Below are 18,141 nucleotides of genomic sequence, written 5' to 3'. Positions count from 1 at the left end.
ATAAAATCCAATCTCTCTCCCGAGCGTGCCAGATGGGTTTACTGCACGCCGGGCACAAATCCGCTTTTCGGGTAACACCCCGGGGCTGCTGCGGGGCAGACACGGGGTCCCGGTTCCCGCGGCGGGGGTCCACATTCCCCGAGGGGAGCGGGGCGGGCGGCGGCGCTACCCGTACCGAGCCTGTGCGGGCCTCCGCAGCCGCCCGCGCCCGCACGACCACAGCGAGGCGGCCCCGGGCGGCGGCACACCGGGGAGCAGGGAGGGGACGCCGGCGCCCAGAGGCGGCCGCCGCCGGAGGAGAGCGGCAGGGCGCCCAGCCCCGCCCTCGCGTCGCCGCCGGGGGTGGGGGGGAGGCGGTTCTGCTTCCGGGTCAGGGCCCCGCCGCCCCGCCCCCCCCGCCCTGGGCAGGCTCGCGGGGGCGGCGGCCCCGGCCATGCGGAGCCGGGGCGGGCGGCAGCCGCCGCGCAGGGCCCTGTTTGGGCTGCGGCGGGGGCCCATGGGCCTGGGGCGCCCCTCGGGCCGCCGGGGGTAGGGTGGGGTGCCCCCCCGCTCCCCGCCGCCATGTACACCTTCGTGGTGCGGGACGAGGGCAGCAGCGTGTACGCCGAGGTGAGCCGGCTGCTGCTGGCCAGCGGGCAGTGGCGGCGCCTCCGGAGGGACAACCCCCGCTTCAACCTGATGCTGGGCGAGAGGAACCGGCTCCCCTTCGGCAGGCTGGGTAAGGGTCATGTGTCCGTGTGCCCCCCCGGCCGCCCCCCGCTGGCAGCTGGGCCGGACACACACGCCACCCTCCCCTCACCCCCTTGTACCCCGGCTGCGGTTGTGCCCTTCCCGCCCCGCTGAGCCTACCGGGGTCACCCGCCGCAGGGTGCGGTCCCCCACGGCTCGTCGCAGGCTCCCGTCACCCCTGCGGACAAGGGGGCTGCGGGGCAGGGCGTGCCCCGGCCCAGTCCCCAGCGGTTTGGCAGGGGAATGCCCCCCGCGGGCAGCGGCGGCTGGCCGTGTGCTGGGTTCCCTCTCACAGGGACCTGGCGGCCGCCCCGGCTGCGGCGCTCAGAACAAAGGGCGGGGACCGGGGTCTCCGTGCAGTCGCTTCCCGGCCCCCCGCAGGGCTCTCTGCGGAAGCCAGCCCTGCCCGGGCAACGGCTGTCCCCGCCGGGGACAGCTGCCACCGGCCGGGGCCCAAAGGATCCCCCTACCAAGCTCCTGGAGGGTGGTGACCCCCAAAACACCCGGCCCGGCTTGGGGGCCGTGCTGTGGCGCAGCAGTGGGGTAGGGCAGAGGGCACCCGAGGACTCGCCCCACCCCTCCTCACATGTCGCAGACCCTCAGAGTCCCAGTGCAGCCTCCACCTCCCGGCTTGCTTGCCTTGTCCTGCAGCAACGCGCATGGGGCCGTTCTCACCACTGCAGGAGGCTTCGGTCACCCCGCGAGGGTTCGTGGGGAACATGGCAGTGCCAGTGGCATCCCCCTGCCTGCCATAGGGCTGGGACGTTGTGGTGCTGAGCTTACATGTTATGGGGGTGTTTCTGTGGTTTGGGACAAGTGGGGGATCAGGTCTGAGCCAGGCACGCTCAGAGCCGAGGCTGGTGGAGATGAGCCTCTGCAGGGGCTTGGTGGGGGTGACAGCACGTCTAGCCCGTTCTTGAAGCAGGGTAGGGGTTATTCCAGACGCTGTCTGTGTGTGTGGGGCTGGACCATGCCGTGCCACACCCCCACCTTCACCCCTGCTGTCTGACCCCCTCTGTCACACTGCCAACACACGGAGCCCCAGCTTCCCTGTATGGGCTTATCCCCTGCCTGCCATGCGCTCTGTCTGTCCTGTGGCAGGCGGGTCTGTCAGCATGGTTACCTTGGTCCTCTGCCCCACCGTATGGGGAGGAGCCCAGGAGCATGGAAGGAGAGTGCCATGCACTGCCCACGAGCCAGGAGAGCCAAGCCCGGCGCTGGCAGCATTGTAGGGCGCAGCAGGGAACAGAGCTGCACCGTCATTGCCCGTGGCTGGGGGCGAGCTGGCAGGAGCCACGAGCCTGGCAGGTCGCCACACACGGTGCCAGCTGCTGTGCTGGCTTCTGTCACCAGGCCTGTCAGAGCAGGTTTGGGATGAGGATGCTGCAAACCGCAGCAGAGCAGGTGTGTGTCCCTCCTGTGGTCCCCTGTGTCTGCATCCGATGGCTGGCAGGACCCTTCTGGCCTCCCTCCCTGTTCTTGGCCCTGGTTTCTTCCTTCCTGGGGCGATTTTGCAGTAGTGCTGCTGGCTGCAGAAACATTAGAGCAGAAGGAGCGCATTCGACCCAGCAGCTCTGGGGCAGGACAGCTTTAGCAGCCCCTTTCTTGCAGTTGAGACCCAGTGCTGGCTGCTCTTTCAAATTTGCAAGTCACCAGCTCCAGCACCTCTTCTTCACTTGTCTCCAGATGCGTTTGTGAGTGGAAAGTCCCTGTCACATGGCAATGCCATCTGGTCACCTCCCAGCCTCTGGATGTCTGCAGCAGGCAGGGAAACAGCGGGAGAGACTTAAGCAGTGAGGATGCTCACACAGGCTACAGCCTGCCAGGCACAGCAAGCAGACCTGTGGTTTAATGTGGCCAGCAGGCAGGGCCTGTGGGCATTGGACTTCACTGCAGAATGAGTACACTTCTTTGGTGTGAGTGGGCCTGCACAGCACATCCGGCTCGTAGCCATCTATTACTAACTCCTTCCATCCTCGAAAAGAGCTCTGGGGTGATGGAAGGGCTTCAGTGAGCTCTTCAGTATGTGTTACCATGGGTTGCCCAAAAATTCAAACCATTTCTCACAGCCAAGATGTGTCTGTGACCAATGGAGAGGGACCATGCTTTGGCACCAGCTTTTTTAACTCATCCTCCCATAGCAGGAGCTGGTTTCCTGAAATCAGTGGATTCAGACCAAAAATAACATGGTTATTTTGGTACATCTTCCAAAAAGCTGTATTTTCTCTGGTACATCTTCCTAAAGCTGTCTTCCTGGGCAACTGTTGCATCAAAGCTGGCTTGATTTGGTTTTCCTAAAGGCTCTGCTCAGTAGAAGCAGGGATTAAATCAGGGAATTGTAGGGATTTGCATTACTCAAGCTAAACTAGATCATTTGATGTGGGAGAGGGGTAGACATGGGTTCTCAGCACCCACCTCTGCTTCTGTCCAGCTGCAAAAAATTCTGTTGTTCCCGCTGATACCCTAATTCTTGGGGGATGTGCCCTTAAGCTGTGAGTTTCTGTATCTAGTGGAAAAGCAGTTTGTGCTAAGGGGAAAGGAAAGGACGAAGAGACTGCAGAGGCCTCATGGAGCAGAGGATGCTGGACTATGCCCTGCCAGCCAGGGACAGATCGCCAGTTTGGCCTTAGCAGCTTTTTAACCCTGCTGAATTCATGGTGCAGACCTCATAACATGCCTAAGAATCCCCTTCCTGCCTCGTGGTCCCTTCTTGCTGACCACCAGAGTCCACATCACAGCCCACTCACTGCTCCATGGCGAAGCTCAGGAAACGAATGAGGATGTGCCATCCGGCAGGTCAGAGCTATCCAACAGCAGTGGTTTCAAAGCAAGTTTCAGCTGTTGTCCTCCTTTCACCAGCCCCATTCCTCCATCACTGGTGACAGGGTGGACTGACCACTGGGACCGAGCCCCCCCGGAATGGTGGGGTCTCCTTCTGGACCTCAGTTCCTCCAGGAATCAAGCAAAGACAATAAACTGGAAACAGAAGGAAGTCATGGTTTTTACTGATTTCTTTCAGTAAATTAGTGCTGGCAGTGTTGGCTGCGTATTGAAGTGCCTGAAGTTACAGGCCTTTTCTGGAAGATGGTTTTCAGCTATCTTATATTTAAAGATTTGTGAATAAAATAGTGACCCAGTTCAGGACCATGACTTTGGGGTTGAAACAGATATTCACTCTCTGTGATCTTGCAGGTGCCTGGTCTTTAAGGGAATATTTGCTCCAGACCTTTTTTCCCAGGCAATCACCGAGGAGGGTAACTAAAACTCTGAATCCTTTTTCAGGGTCTGAGTCACTCACACAGGCATTTTTTTAAAAAAGAGAAGATGAAGATGGAAGTAACTGCCACCCTTGGGGCATCCCCCTGGTCCTACATCATTTCAAACCAGAAGAGTTTTTCATCATATTTTCCATACTCTTGTCTGTTGTCACCCATGACCCAGGTATTGCCCCAAGCGTTGCTTGCCTCTTGCACATCCATGTTTGGCTGCATGGGTTGTGTGGGAGAGCTTGTGTGGTGTTCCCCAGATCTGCAATAACCTTTGGACAACTGCTGCCATCCTGTCCCCCCAGAGAGCTTCTAGCTGAGCACAACTGTTTGTGTACTGTGAGAAGGTGAAGGCAGGCAGGCTGTGGTGTGAAACCCAGCATTAGTGAGGAGGTACCCATCTGTTTGGCACTCTGTTTAGCGCTTGTGAGGCCACAGCTGGTTACTGGGACCAGTTTGGGACTTTACAAGAAAAGCACAGATACCCTGGAGTGACTCCAGCGGGGGCTATCAGGATAGTCAGGGGGACACAGGATGGCAGTCAACTACTGGGACAAGGACCTGTAGAAGCAGTAGGATCTTCATCCTTAGAGCTACTCGGACTTTGACCAAACAAGAGGTTGGAGCAGAGACTCCCAGATGTCCCTTCCCACCCCAGATATCCAAGGGGACACTCTGCAAACTGCCAGAGAGAAGCAGGACTCCAAATCTTTTAACATTTCCCAGTGTTTTGTGATACCAGGTCCAACAGGGAATCCTGCTGTATGTGACAAAGAAACAAGACCCTTTCCTAAGCTGTGATCTTTGTATCGTGGCATGTCTCCCTGCATCCTCCTACTGCATTTAAGAGTAACTGAAATCTTGGCTTTTAAAAACTGCCACCAGCAAATGGAGAAAACTTTTGTGTGGTGCTGCCAGTTCCCAGTGTGAATTAGGAAATTATTATTTTCCTTTGAAAAATGGAAGTGTCACATTCAAAACAGACTTGGATACATGCATGTTTTTTCATAACAAAAAGAGAGAAACTATAGGACCCATCACCAGCTTAGAGCCTGTTTCTGTGATGCAGGACAAGGAAACGGCCTCCTTTCTCTTCCCTACTGCACAGGTCCTTTGCACCAGGCAGATGTTTTTCCTTTATTAATCAAGAAGTTTGACCTCTTTGTTTCCCTTTTTAGGCCATGAACCTGGACTTGTGCAGCTGGTGAATTACTACAGGGGAGCAGACAAGCTGTGCCGCAAAGCATCTCTGGTGAAGTAAGAAATTCACGGAAATGTTACATGGGATTGGCAAAAGCTTTTCTTCTAACCGTTGTCAAGTGTTGAACCTGTTTGGAGGGTATTTCACAGAACAGCTGCCCTGGGAGTGTCTTAGCATGTGCTGTCTTCAGACTCCTGTGCTGGTCTCTAGAGCTATCTCTGTGTACAAAGGCCTCTTTGTAACTTCAGGAGAAGTACCATTTTCACTGAATTACATCTGCTTGAAACCATAGAGTGTGTTGAATCAGATTAGAGCCCAATCAAAAGGAAAAAAACCCCAAACAAACATATCTGTTCTTTTTCCTTGTAGACCTTTAATTAAAACCTACTCCTTTTATTCTCTGTTTCATACAGAGATGAGACACTAATATGCCTTTAGCTAATCAGATTTGTTTGTCAAGCAAATGCTTGGAGACATCTTCAGGAAAAGCTCTGGAAGTTATTTCTGCATGATCAGCTGTGCCAGGGCCTCCTGGGGAAATGTGGATGAGCTTTCATTTTAGATAACCTTCATCCCTGTGCAAACTCTCTGGCCATTAGGGCATCTTTGTGTCAGAGTTCTTGGTCTCCTTCAAGCGTTTGATTCCATGATAGCGTCTGTGCTGCGCCTCTTGCTGATGCAGTCCTGCAGACTGCATGTGCTGTTCAAAGGCCTCTCCTTTGCCTGTGAATTGTGTTCCCAATTGCTTTCTTTACAGTGGTGATGCTGTTTGTCAGGACCTAGCAGGGTATTTTTTAAACAAGTGCTCAAGGTGCTCCCCAGCTGGATTTCTCTGTGGCCCATGGTCTAGAGGAGTGCTGAATGTGCCTGCAACCTGTTTTTCTCTCCTGAAGCTTGGCTGACCTTTCTAACTGTGGGATCAACCATGCATCAAGCTACTTACAAACCCAAGGGACCACAGATAAATTCCACAGGGCTCCCAGGGTGTCAGGGCTCCTGGGGTGTCACAGACGGACGGCCGTTTCAACAGAGAGGCACAAATTCACAGAGAGAGTCACTCAGGCATGAGCTCTGCTTTTGACCTTAAGCAGAGCACAGGGTGAGCATTCAAAGAGGCAGGCAACTCCCTTGACTCTGAAAGAAAACAGGCCTGGGCTCTGCTAACAGGAGTTTGTTGGCATCTCTAGACATTACTGGTAGGAGAGATCAGAGACTGCATGATACTGTTAAAGGATTTCTGTAACAATGCAAGGGGGATCCCAGACACCGTGGGACATGAAACGTGTAGCTGTGTCCTTGCTTTCAGTGGTCTTCATCCACAACTGGGACACCTGATCAGATCTCAGTGGGGATGGGATCAAGAGCTAAGCACCAGCACAGAGAACATTACTGCTCTGCCTTCCCTTTTGCATGTTGTGATCACAGCATCCTTCCTGCCCCGTTCCGTGTTAGCAAACACACCTCCTTAGTTCCCTTGTGCAGAGGTGATGCTGGGAATGTTCTAGTTACATGGAAACTTCTCTGCTGATTGTTTCATGATATCCATAGTGTGTACAAAACATTTAATGAAAGCATGCAGGTCTGATTCAAAGAGCAGTGCTTCGCTGCAGGTTGAGGTTGCCATGATATCTTTAGGGAAACCTTAATTTCAAGGGTCTAAGGAAAATATAATTTAGCACAGACTGTCTGCAAGCTGCTGTTCATCACCAAGTGAAAGAGCCCAGTTAATGATTATTTTTACTTATTAAATGATGTCCTTGCAGGTGGGGATACTAGAAATTATCAGCCTGTCTCTCTTCATCCAGGCTTATCAAGACAAGCCCTGAACTATCAGAGTCCTGCACGTGGTTCCCTGAGTCATATGTGATATACCCAACAAACTTGAAGACCCCGGTGGCTCCAGCACAGAATGGAATTCGCCATCTCATAAACAACACAAGGACAGATGAGCGGGAAGTCTTCTTGGCAGCTTACAACAGGCGGCGGGAAGACAAAGAAGGCAACGTGTGGATCGCCAAGTCCTCAGCTGGTGCCAAAGGTTCATTCTCCAGCAAAAGGAGCCACCTTCTCGTTATTTCTTGCTCTTTACTTGATCAGTAGAGTCCTGGGGTTTGGCTGAGCCCAGCTGATATCTAGCCTATAAAAGCCTTCACCTACCAACTGGCAGTCAAGCCAGCATAGGGCTTTGTCTGCTTGGTGGCACAGGGCTCCTGACAAGCATTGTAACATGCACATACTACCTAGGACATGGATGGCAGTGAAAGGACCTCCACTTTTCTACATGTGTGCCTCAAAATACGGAACAGTTTGCTGCAGAGAGAAGGCAGCAGGGACCAGCAGGCAAGGGGAATGTGGAGAGCAGTAGATAACAGGGAGCAGAACAGGATATGGGGAGGAAGGCAGCAGGCAGGACAGCAGCCTTCAAGAGGAGCCCAGCTGTCCATGGTGCAGCTAAGCCTGGTTTCACCTGGGTGGACATTCTGCTGCTTGTCTTTCAACCAAACCCAGATGCCTGGTGCTGATGGCCTACCCGTGGTGATGCTGAGAGACTGGCTGAGCAGCCACTAGCTCAGTGCATTGAAATTGCACGCAAGGCTCAGGGGAAGGTACCAGAGCAAAGACAAGCAATGCAATGTCTGTATGTCCCTTTAATTTGAATAAGGCAATAGATACCCGAGTGATAGTGTGTCCTTCCTTGTTCCAGGGTCATTGCATCGCTCACTCTACAGAAATAATGATCTATTAGATGAGATAGCTGGACACAGCTATAGATGTAATGCTTTGGTAACTCTGTGCTGTCTGTCAGTTGCAGCAGTATCACGGGCACATTGTCAGAAAGGCATTATGAAAACGTGCCTTGCCGTGTGTGCAGACCCCAGGCAGCAGAGCCCAGCCTGAGGAAGGACCTGCTCTTTTCAAAGGGAACAAGCCCACATATATTGCTATAGTTTCAGAGACACTTTTGATGCAGTCTTGCAAAAATCACCAGAGAATGTGAAAGCCAGAGGTGGCTGCAGGGAGGCTGTGTGATAAAACTGTCCTTCATGCTGGCTTCCTTAAATGCTCTGCTGTCTTAGCTGTGTTATCAAGAAGCATCAGAAGAGTAAGCTTATTTTCATCAGGGAGGAAGGGGAGATGAGTCCTTTCATTATGCCAGTGAGAGAATGTGTTTCTGTGTGGTATAACCGGCAAAGTCTCAATCTGGGCAATTGAAAAGGTCATTGCTGTGGCTCGCTGCGGGATGGAGAGCTTTAAACTCTCCACATACTTTATTGAAGTGTGATCTCATCTTTTCTGCATTAAAGCAGAGTAACCTTCCATATTCATCAGTGTCCTGCAGAACTCAAGCTGAGAATTAAAGCGGAAATCAGAGCCCCGTTTTAATCTTGTAGAGGAAAGTTCTATGTCTGCTGATTACTTCTGATGAAGTAGAAGGCTTGTCAACATTAATTGCCAAGGCAGATCCAGGTCAGGCACTGCCCCCGACTCAACAGGTCTAGTGGAAGCTTGGCAGTCCATCAGTAAAAAGAAAATGAAAGGTTTAGGATGTCCTGACTTAGAAGTTGAGAGATTTTTAAACTGTGTCCAGAGGTTTTTATGTTTTTGAGAGAATGGACAGCTGCCCCACATAAGATGCTTTGCTGCCTTGCTGGGTTGCTGACAAGGTGCACAGTTAAGCTAACCTTCCCCCTTGATTCACCGTCTGTCCAGTGCAGAACGGGTGCCTGCTGATCCTCCCACTGCAGGGGCTTTGCTGTCTTACAGAGGTGTTGTTTCACTCCTTCCCCCAGTGCAGTCTGCAGTTGTACAAATGCAAGTTTCTGTCTGGATCTGCTGTGATCAGGGGACTAAAAGTCTTGCCCTCCACATAAAACATGGCTGAGAAATTCTTTGATGAAAGGACTTCCTTTCAGTAGAGGACACTAGGATAGGCAGAGGATCAGTAGGGCTGGGAAGCTGTAACTCGTGGGTATGCAAAGCATGGAGCAGTGAAAGTACCTGCAGGGCTGTGTTGACAGAGACCTTCAGAAGTCACAGCTAGGAGCATTTTCCCTTTGATGATCCTGTCAAACTGTCTGTGCTCCAAACCTGTGTTCTCCCCCTAATGCCCACTTGAAGAGTGTTTGTTTCTTTTCACTCAGTATTTCCTCCAAAACAGTCAGCACAAAATTAAGACTAAATCATCAGCTTTAGTCCAAAAAATTAACTAAATGCCTGAAGACTGGACATAGTGCCAGAGAAGCATTATATAATTTTACCTGAGGTGGTTTTTCCCTTGTGTGGCACCATGCCAGAAGGGATATCAAATCCCAGAAGGGATATGTTCTTTCTTCATTGCTCTGGAACAGTGGCTTCAGGTTTGGACTCTTGAAAGAAATGAACAGTGACAGCTTCAGTCAGAATGTGGCAGGATTTAAATGGCACATCTAACTTCTTTAATGCAGAGCTTCCACAGCAAGGGAAAACACTGACTACCTGGCTGAACACTTTGAAATAATTCTTTTTCTAATGCAGCAATGATTTTAATAGCAACTTAAATGAACTCTGCGAGCAGGGCAACACTGCACAAGTGTTCATGTATGACTGCCTCTGGCAGCCAGAGAAGCCAGCCAGGGGGAGAAAGTCTGAGTCTAGGATAAAAACCCACAAACCTCCCTCCCCAGATTTAAAAAAAAAAAAAAAAAAAATCTCACAAACAAACTGCAAAAATCCCTGTTCTCCAAACTGCTGAAAAGCAGGGAAAATCCAAACAGAATTCAACAAGTGCTGAATGTGCCCAACTCCCTGAGCCCAGTTGGAAAAAAACACTGGAAAGGGAAACAAGATTCCCAAAACCAAGCAGCTGCCTCACTACTTGCTAAAGTCCCTATCTGCTGTGCATTCACTCACACCTGAATAGCTGCCCCTCTGCAGACAAGCCCCAGGCAGGCCATGCCATTTCAGGTACCCTTCGTTCCCATTTGCATTCGCTCTGGTTACGAGGGAGTCAGATGCCCAGTGGCATGGCAACAGGGTCCCTCCGCAGATTTGATGTCTGACACTGAGCTAACATGACATTGCTTGGGCACCAGCCAGCCCTGGAGACATGGGTTCATGCATGTGGCATGGCTTTTTGAGCAAATGAGCCATTGTCCACTTGGGCCATGAAAGGCCTCCAGCAAAAGTAGGAGGATCATCTACCTAATTTTGTCTTTCTGTGCCAGGAGAAGGCATCCTGATTTCTTCAGAGGCTGCAGAACTCCTGGACTTCATCGATGAGCAGGGACAAGTACATGTGATTCAGAAATACCTGGAGAAGCCCCTGCTTTTAGAGCCAGGGCATCGCAAGTTTGACATCAGGTAACCTTTTCTGCTTTTGTAATAATACTGGTTTCATTTTTGTCCTGTTTCTTTCTGAGACAGTGAGGCTAGAGTTTGTTCTTTTGCCCCCCAGGAGCTGGGTTCTCGTGGATCATCAATATAATATCTACCTCTACAGAGAGGGTGTCCTGCGGACTTCTTCTGAACCATATAACAGTGCTGATTTCCAGGACAAAACCTGCCACTTGACCAATCACTGCATTCAGAAGGAATATTCCAAAAACTATGGGCGGTATGAGGAAGGGAATGAAATGTTCTTCGAGGAGTTCAACCAGTATCTGATGGATGCCCTGAACACAACGCTTGAGAATAGCATCTTACTGCAAATCAAACACATAATAAGGTAGCCAGCTGCTTGTTGCCTAGGGGGAGCATAACCCTTCAGTGACAGGGAATGTATACAGACACAGCTGGGAAAGCAGACAGACCAACAAGGGAAGGGTTTCAGTTGCATAAATTTAAGATAATGCATAAACACCCCAATGTCATTGCTCAGTGAAAAGAGACCTCCATAGGTGCTGTTCTCTCAAAGGTATGTGGCAGTGTGTCTGCAGTTTGATAGCTGTGGCTGGAGAAGGATGAAATGAGATCACTTGGTAAGCAAAGAGAGTAGGTTGAAAGACGGGGCTTGGTGAGATCGAGGTTAAAAAAGACAAGGTGTGAGAGGGAAAATGAATTCAGAATCAAGTCTGCAGGATCTCGCGGCTTCCCCTACCATCAGCACACAGCAGCACATCTCGTTGGCATACGTCATCTTACCCAGTCCACACAGAACTGGCTACTTCCTGGGCATGGAAAATGCCTGGAGAGAAATCTTAGAGATCATGGTGCCTCAGAGAATCCAGGTCTTGATAAAGTGATCCTTCATGGCAGAATTTACTTTGCAAGTACTCCACTACTGTTACACCAAAAAGACATGATACAGTCTTTGAGGGACTCGAAGGCAGATGAGCTCTCGGTGGCAGTTCCCTGGGGACCTGGTGCAGCCCTTTGTGGCTCTGCCTTCTGCTCCAGGCTCTAATTGCACATCATGTTTTCAGCTTGCCCAATCCAGTAGTGAGGGTGGATGCTGCTCTTCAGGAGTTCACTCAGGGGTGTCCCCACATGTGTTTTGATAGTTGCACAATCTCACTTGGAGGGACCTGGTTACCATGACGTGTGTTGGATATAGCTTGTCATTTGGGGCAGTCCCAGGGTAACAGGGCACCGCTCCCCTTAACTGTTGAATGCACATGCCCTCAGAAGCTGAAGTGCAACGGGTATGTCCGCAGGGCTTTTAATACTGGGTTTCTGGTTCTCCCTTCGCAGAAGCTGCCTTATGTGTATAGAGCCTGCAATCAGCACGAAGCATCTTCACTACCAGAGCTTCCAGCTCTTCGGCTTTGACTTCATGGTGGATGAGGAGCTGAAAGTCTGGCTGATAGAAGTCAATGGGGCCCCAGCATGTGCCCAGTGAGTAATCAGTTGCTGTAATACCCTTGTGATGCCACCATTCACGTGTTTCACCCAGAGAATGGCTGTGTCCCAGCTCCAAGTGAAAAAGGTGGAAGAAAGTGAATATCAGGGAAGTTTTCCAGGCTAACCCACTGCTCTAAGTGCCAGCTGATTTAAATACATTGCTTTGTCTCTGTGTTTGGTATCCCCCAGCTTCTTTCCCATGTGTGATGGGGCACTAACCTCAGGTTTCAGACAAATGAGTTTCAATATAACTTGGGTCATTTTTATTGACACTGTTGGGTTGAAGTTACATTGCAGAATTAACACTTCGGGGGGTCAGGTCGTTTCTCAGTCTCTCTTGTGGAGCCTCTGGTGGCTGGTCTTTACCTGAACACATGATAAATGAATAGCATTAAGGGCAGCAGCTAGAAGTGAGTGACTGAATTTGCAGGCAGCAGGACCCCAGAGCCCACTGTGAATGCTGCAGACATTGGATGAAAGCTTCCACCAGCCACAGGGAGGCTGAGACAGCCAAACAGCTGTGACCATGAGCATCTCTTCGTAGGTACAGCAGGAGTGCTGTATTAGGTGATTGAGACAACTGTGGGAGACTAGAAATCTTTGCTAAATGGGCATCTGTATTTTATACAAGCCCAGCAAAACAGAAGAGGCTGTACATCACTGCATTAGAATTAGATTAGATGTAGATTAAATTGGATTGGATCATCAGTAACAGTAGACAAAAATACAGGTCAGACAGCCTGTTCAGCAGGGAGCTTTCTGTGTCCAGGATGCCCTGTTCACTATGTACACTGTAATGCAATGCTGCCTTGCACCTCCTTGTGTGGCTGTATGGGTAGAATTTGGCTGTTGCTGGGTGTATTTGGGTTGCAGCAATGCCCTGTTTGCTTTATGTGTCCGTGGGCACTTGAAAGCAGTCAGAGGCAGCTGAGGTAGGTTTTGGGTATTTGTGGCTTCTCCTCTTTAGGGTTATTCTGATTTATAGCACCTGTATCGCACAGTTCCCACTTAAAAGACAAATCAGCTGCTGAAAGCAGTAACGTTCTTAGGAGCTGAAAAAGCATCTTACTGTCATGTAGCCCCAAAGGCACAGGGTGAAAGACATCGTTAATCCTAGTAAAGACATCTTTGGTACTGAAAACATTCCAGGTGCCAGCATGTTCAGGGAGTTTACACATGTATTTCATTCAGCAGAAAGTGTATTGTATTAACTCATTTCTCAAACACATTGACTCTCTTCTCCGTAATCCTGCTCTGCATGAGCTGTGCCATGATGAAAAACATCCCATACTTCCGTAGGGTTCTGTGGTCTCTGTTCCTGGTCAGAAGCTGCTGTGCACAGCTGCACTCCAGTGCAGCATTTCATCAAATGATGAATGCATCAGAGTAGTCCCTCTGGGGCATATCCCCACGTGAACAGGGCCTGGTGTGATAATGACCACTCCCGGAGCTGGAAAGCCAGTAGAGGGGGTGGGTGCTCAGCTGTTCAGCTGTTGTCTGCCCCCCATGCATCTTGCAGTGACTCAAGTCTGGGGCCTGAGGGTGTGGAGACTCTGCTCAGGAGCCTGTTCTGTTAGTTAACTCAGATGTTTTGTGGTCCTGTCTGGCAGAGAGCAATATTGGGAATGGCAGCACCATTGAAAAAGAAGACGGTTGCTGGGGTAGGTGGGGAAGAGATGGAAGAGATGTCACCCTCCTGTTTGCCACCCTGGAGCTACCTGTAATGGGAGCAGGGTGTTGTAGATCCTGCTGGGAAAATGCATCTCTATGTAAAAATTGGTCAGGGACCTGCTGGTTTGTTATGCCTGGCTGGGCATCTGATTCTCTCTCTCTTTCTCATCTCTTAGGAAGCTGTATGCAGAGCTCTGCCAAGGAATTGTTGATGTAGCTATCTCTAGTGTTTTCCCCCTCAATGACACTGGGCAGAAGACGAGCCAGCCATCATCAATCTTTATCAAGCTGTGATGACAACAGGAATGCCTCTGCTTTCCACAGGGAGAGACTGCACCCGTTGGGTCAGCACAGTTCAGTGGCTTATCTCGGTATCATGCCAAAAAGTGATAGAGACAGGCTTCTTATTTTCTGGGAAATCACGGGGAAAAACAACAAAACGGGCATCCATGCAGCTGCGATGAGCCAGAGCTGCTCAGGTAACTCTGCCAGCATTCACCAAAATCCACTTTAGAAACAGCTCATGTGACTTTGATATCTGAAACAAATCTCTCTGGGAGAACAACAAAATAACCTTAAAATGAAACCCCAACAGGGATACTGTAATACTGTATTAACCCCTCCTTTTCTGTAGAGATAACATCGGGTTTTTTAAGGGAATTGAGTGAAGAGTACGATGATCTTCTGGGACATCGTGGCTGGGAAGTTGTCCTCCTCCTGCTGTGTTTCTTCTTTCCTCACCTACTGCATCATTAGTGCCTTAGCTCAGCTCCAAATAGGTGACTCTTTTCCTTTGTTCCTGCTCTATTATGTAGAAAGGAGCAAGCTCTCTTGCATCGCAGGATGCCTAAAGTCAGGAACACCAAGAATTAAGTTTACTTACGTCATTTTCCAAGCTGGTTGGCTGAACACCCAGGCAACAGCTGGCAAAAGGTTGCTGAACTGCAGGTGGTGAATTAACCCAAGCAAGGAAGGGAGTTTTGTTTATTTATAGCTATCCCTTTTCCTAATGAGATTTGAATCATTGTCCATCCCAGTCTGATGCAGTTGGATTCTGTTTAAAAGAGGTAGAGACGCCCCCTTGGTGCTCACCAGCAGGCTGTAGGATTTCTAGCATCACATTTGTGCTCAGTGTTTGAAATAGTGGAAACCCAATCTCCGCAGTTTCTTTTGAGACACTGCAGTGAATTTAGGTTCTTCTCAGCTTTCACCTTCACGCATTTGAGACCTGAATCTGAAACCTTTTAACCGAAATAATTTTTATCACATTTGGTCCCGCCAATCTTATTCTCCTCCATTTGACAAATACTGCAGTTTTCTGCCCTGAACACGGTCCCAGCTAGGGGGAAGATTGGTGAGGTTTTATAGACCAGGAGAAAGATTCCTTGTGTATAGATTTTCCACACAGCTGGCAAGGCAAAGTGTTTTGGGGAGCAGGGGAGATTAAATTCCTTGAGGTCCCTGAATTCCAGAGCTAACATCTACTTTGAGTATAACCTAAATCCCTAGCTTACTGCCCACACTATGAAGTGTATCTGAATTTTCAGTGTGAGCTCAGCACATCCCTCCTCAGCTAGAGCTCTTTGCAGAGCACAGTGGCACTTGTAACAGCAGCAGGGTTTGTGGGGGGTGTTCAGGGTTGTGTTCTGCTGCCTCTGGAAGGGAGAGATGGTTGGCACCAAAATAAACTGGTTCCTCTCACCCAGAACAAACAAACAAGAAGATATTGTGGAGGTTACAAGCTTCTGGCTGCCTGTGGTTAATGGGAAGTGAATCAAGCAATGGGATTTCTGCCTCCCTCGGAAGATCCTGGTGCTTTGGTGTACTCATCTTTGCTCATGACAGAGATTTCAGAGATCTTCGTGCCAGCAGATGATCCTGGCACCTTTTTGTAGTCAGGACTGAAGTGACCAGGCCTCCTTGGAGTGATACATTTTGATTGTGCTGTCATGGGATGGAAATTTGTTGCAACATGCTGCGAATCTACCAGTAGCACCATTTCACACAGGGCCACTCAAAAATCCAGGAGGGAACGGAGTGCTTAGCAAAACCTCGCAGAAGCGTCAGAGAGAGGGTGCATCCCAAATAGCCGCACAAGCACCTCTGAAGTTGTCAACACCCTGAAGCACGGTGTGGATCCGCATCGTCACACAGGGAGCGTGACAAACACAGGGTGCACTGGTGGATGCTGAGAATTGACAGGCAGCAGGAGCTGTGTAAAAACGGGGCTGCATCTTTGTTCCCCTGCACTGCAAGTGCTGGTGGGTGGCTTCACTTCCAGCGAGACCCCGAGTGCCAGGTCTGGTCTCTGGATTTGGGCCTCATGGGTGTTCAGAAAAAGGACTGTGAATGCGTCAGTTCGTGAGATGGGAAGCACTGGGTGATAAGCTGGGAGAAGGGTATGGAAAGAGGACTGGTTGGGTTTTCTAACCTTATGATTGCACATAAGTGTCAAAATTTCACTGCAGGCCAGGTAAAGTGTTGTGGTAACACTCCAAGGTAAAATGTAGGCTGTAATGGTTGTTACTCAACTTGTAAACTTCACCACATCTCCATGGGCATTTTTGTGTGAGCTCGTGTGAGCTCATGTGAGCTTAAAAATTACACCTTTTTGCCTAGCAAAGGGAAGATCTGCTCTGGTCCAGGTTGTGCCTGAGGTGAAAGAGATGTTGGGCTCTTGCAAGCTCTAGGGCAGATGAGAGCAGAGCATGAAGTGAGAAGAGAAAATTTTCCCCATTATCATGAAATGAGAAATGCTTATTTTCTGGGGTGCTAGACCCATCCTTCTTTTCCCCTCAAAAGGGAAATTAGAAAACCAAATCACTCCCTTACTGCACAGTAACACAAGATTTCCAACATAGTGGGATAAGGGCAAGAAAGCTGCCTGGATGCAGGCAAAAGCAGCAGGAGCAGCTAGTACAGCCAGGAGGAGTGGTGACTCAGGAGCCTCTGCTTAACTCCAAGGCCTTTTTCTAACCCCTTTTTCACTTCGGATTGCATTGTGGCAGGTCAGCAGCTGGCCGGTTTTGCTGCTCAGCAAGTGGGACTTCAACTTGGTGATAGAGCCACGACCACAGGCAGTGCAGCTGTTCATACCCTGCCTTTTCAGCTGGGCTTTGGGAAGATGGTGATTCAGGGATGCTTTAATAGTTGGTTTGTTTGCTGAATTTTTCAGAAATACAGCAGCCTTTGGACGAAAACAGCAGGTATCACGTGTATTTACCACCTGCTTTCAAAGTGCTCCCCAAGGTAAAGCACAGGAGGTAAGTGATAAAGGATAGAGAGCACAGTGCCTAAGGTCTTGCCCAAAGTATTAGCTGCAAGGTGGAGTAGAGGATGCATGTATGACTGAGGCCTGAGCATTGCAGCCACGGGTGCACCGTGCAAGTGATGCTCACAAGCCCTTGTGAGACTTTTGTTTCTTTCTTTTTTTAGGAATACACAACAATAAATGTTTTCTAGCTTATTTCAGCTAAAAGGTCACTAGAAAAGGTCTTACTCTTTCCTGAGCTTTCACAAAGGATGGTGCTGGGTTTCCAGAAGATGCCTACCATATTGCAGAATGTCTCCAGTCTTAGTTGTATCCTGTCATGTCAGCCAAGAAGGACTTCAGGCCCAGGTGCTCTGGCTGTGTTTTCCAGCAGTGTTTGGTCCCGCTGGACTCTGGGTTTCCAGTAACTCCCATGTGGCTTGTCTCATACCAAGTTAGTCATGATTACCATGCAACAGCTATTGTACTACTGCCAAAATCTGGTGGCTGGCCACAGCCCACAGAAAACACTGGAGAAGTCTAAGAAAGGCTTAAAAGCCGATTCATCCAGGTAGCCTGGCCTCCCAGTCCTGCTGTGACCAGCACCCCTCAGGATTGCTTGCATGTCCCTGCTCCCAGCATTTCTTGTTCTCCACATGCAGCACTCCCTCGGGAGAGCAATGCTGTGCCATATGTAGGTTCATAATCATGTCTCATTGACAGTGTCTGCTATGGCAGCCCTCAGAAAACCCTGGTGTTGAGACAGTGGTGGGGTACATACTGCGCTGCCAAGCTGGCAGCCTGCCAGGCTCTGGTTCGTGTCCCCAGCTGCTCTCACGTCAGCATGTGCGTGTGGGGCCGGCGGGTGCCTGAGCTTGTAGATCTCCGGGGACTCTATCCACATCTCTCCTAAACCATCATTAAATCGTGCAAACCCCACAGCCTGTGGTGTTTCCTTTGGGCAGTGGGCCCCTGGGGTGTCAGGTCCCCCTGGAAGCCTGCCTGTGGGATCCTGTGGCAAGTGTTGCCCCCTTTGCCATGCAGGACCCCAGGAGCCGTCCCAGTCCCACGGTGGAGGTTTCCTCACCTCTGGGTGACAAATGTGAGAGAGACAGCAGCATGGCATGGGGGGTGCTGGCGTCACACCCCAGGGCGCTCCCAGCACTGGTGGGAGTTGGGGGGCTCTTTGGGGGTCCAGGGGCACG

The 18,141-nt window shown here is 50.4% G+C and overlaps 1 protein-coding gene across 3 annotated transcripts; it reads left to right on the top strand.

Annotated features, from left to right (window-relative positions):
- Positions 1 to 389: 389 nt before the first annotated feature.
- Positions 390 to 17,875, top strand: TTL (tubulin tyrosine ligase). Of its 3 annotated transcripts, none has more exons than XR_012633322.1 (8): positions 390 to 718; positions 5,174 to 5,252; positions 7,002 to 7,234; positions 10,401 to 10,536; positions 10,631 to 10,900; positions 11,866 to 12,009; positions 13,863 to 14,165; positions 17,122 to 17,875. XR_012633322.1 is itself a non-coding variant. In XM_074901520.1 (7 exons), the coding sequence occupies exons 1-7, from the start codon at positions 562 to 564 to the stop codon at positions 13,978 to 13,980; spliced, it is 1,137 nt and encodes a 378-aa protein (XP_074757621.1). In that variant the 5' UTR covers positions 390 to 561; the 3' UTR covers positions 13,981 to 17,875. The 3 variants fall into 3 exon arrangements, 1 of the variants encoding a protein (XP_074757621.1); XR_012633314.1 differs by having other exon boundaries at positions 13,863 to 16,949; XM_074901520.1 differs by having other exon boundaries at positions 13,863 to 17,875.
- Positions 17,876 to 18,141: the final 266 nt, after the last annotated feature.

The sequence above is a fragment of the Athene noctua genome, chromosome 1, assembly GCF_965140245.1.
Source record: "Athene noctua chromosome 1, bAthNoc1.hap1.1, whole genome shotgun sequence".
Classification (NCBI taxonomy): domain Eukaryota; kingdom Metazoa; phylum Chordata; class Aves; order Strigiformes; family Strigidae; genus Athene; species Athene noctua.
Note: the sequence above shows the minus strand (reverse complement) of the source record. Positions and strands in the feature narration are given on the sequence as shown.

What these genes read in the sequence shown, in the direction of transcription:
- TTL (XM_074901520.1), top strand. Translation starts at nt 562, where the DNA reads ATGTACACCTTCGTGGTGCGGGACGAGGGCAGCAGCGTGTACGCCGAG. An exon ending in GTCCTCAGCTGGTGCCAAAG is followed by an intron (nt 7,235 to 10,400) that starts GTTCATTCTCCA and finishes TTTCTGTGCCAG; the next exon opens with GAGAAGGCATCCTGATTTCT. An exon ending in CATCGCAAGTTTGACATCAG is followed by an intron (nt 10,537 to 10,630) that starts GTAACCTTTTCT and finishes TTTGCCCCCCAG; the next exon opens with GAGCTGGGTTCTCGTGGATC.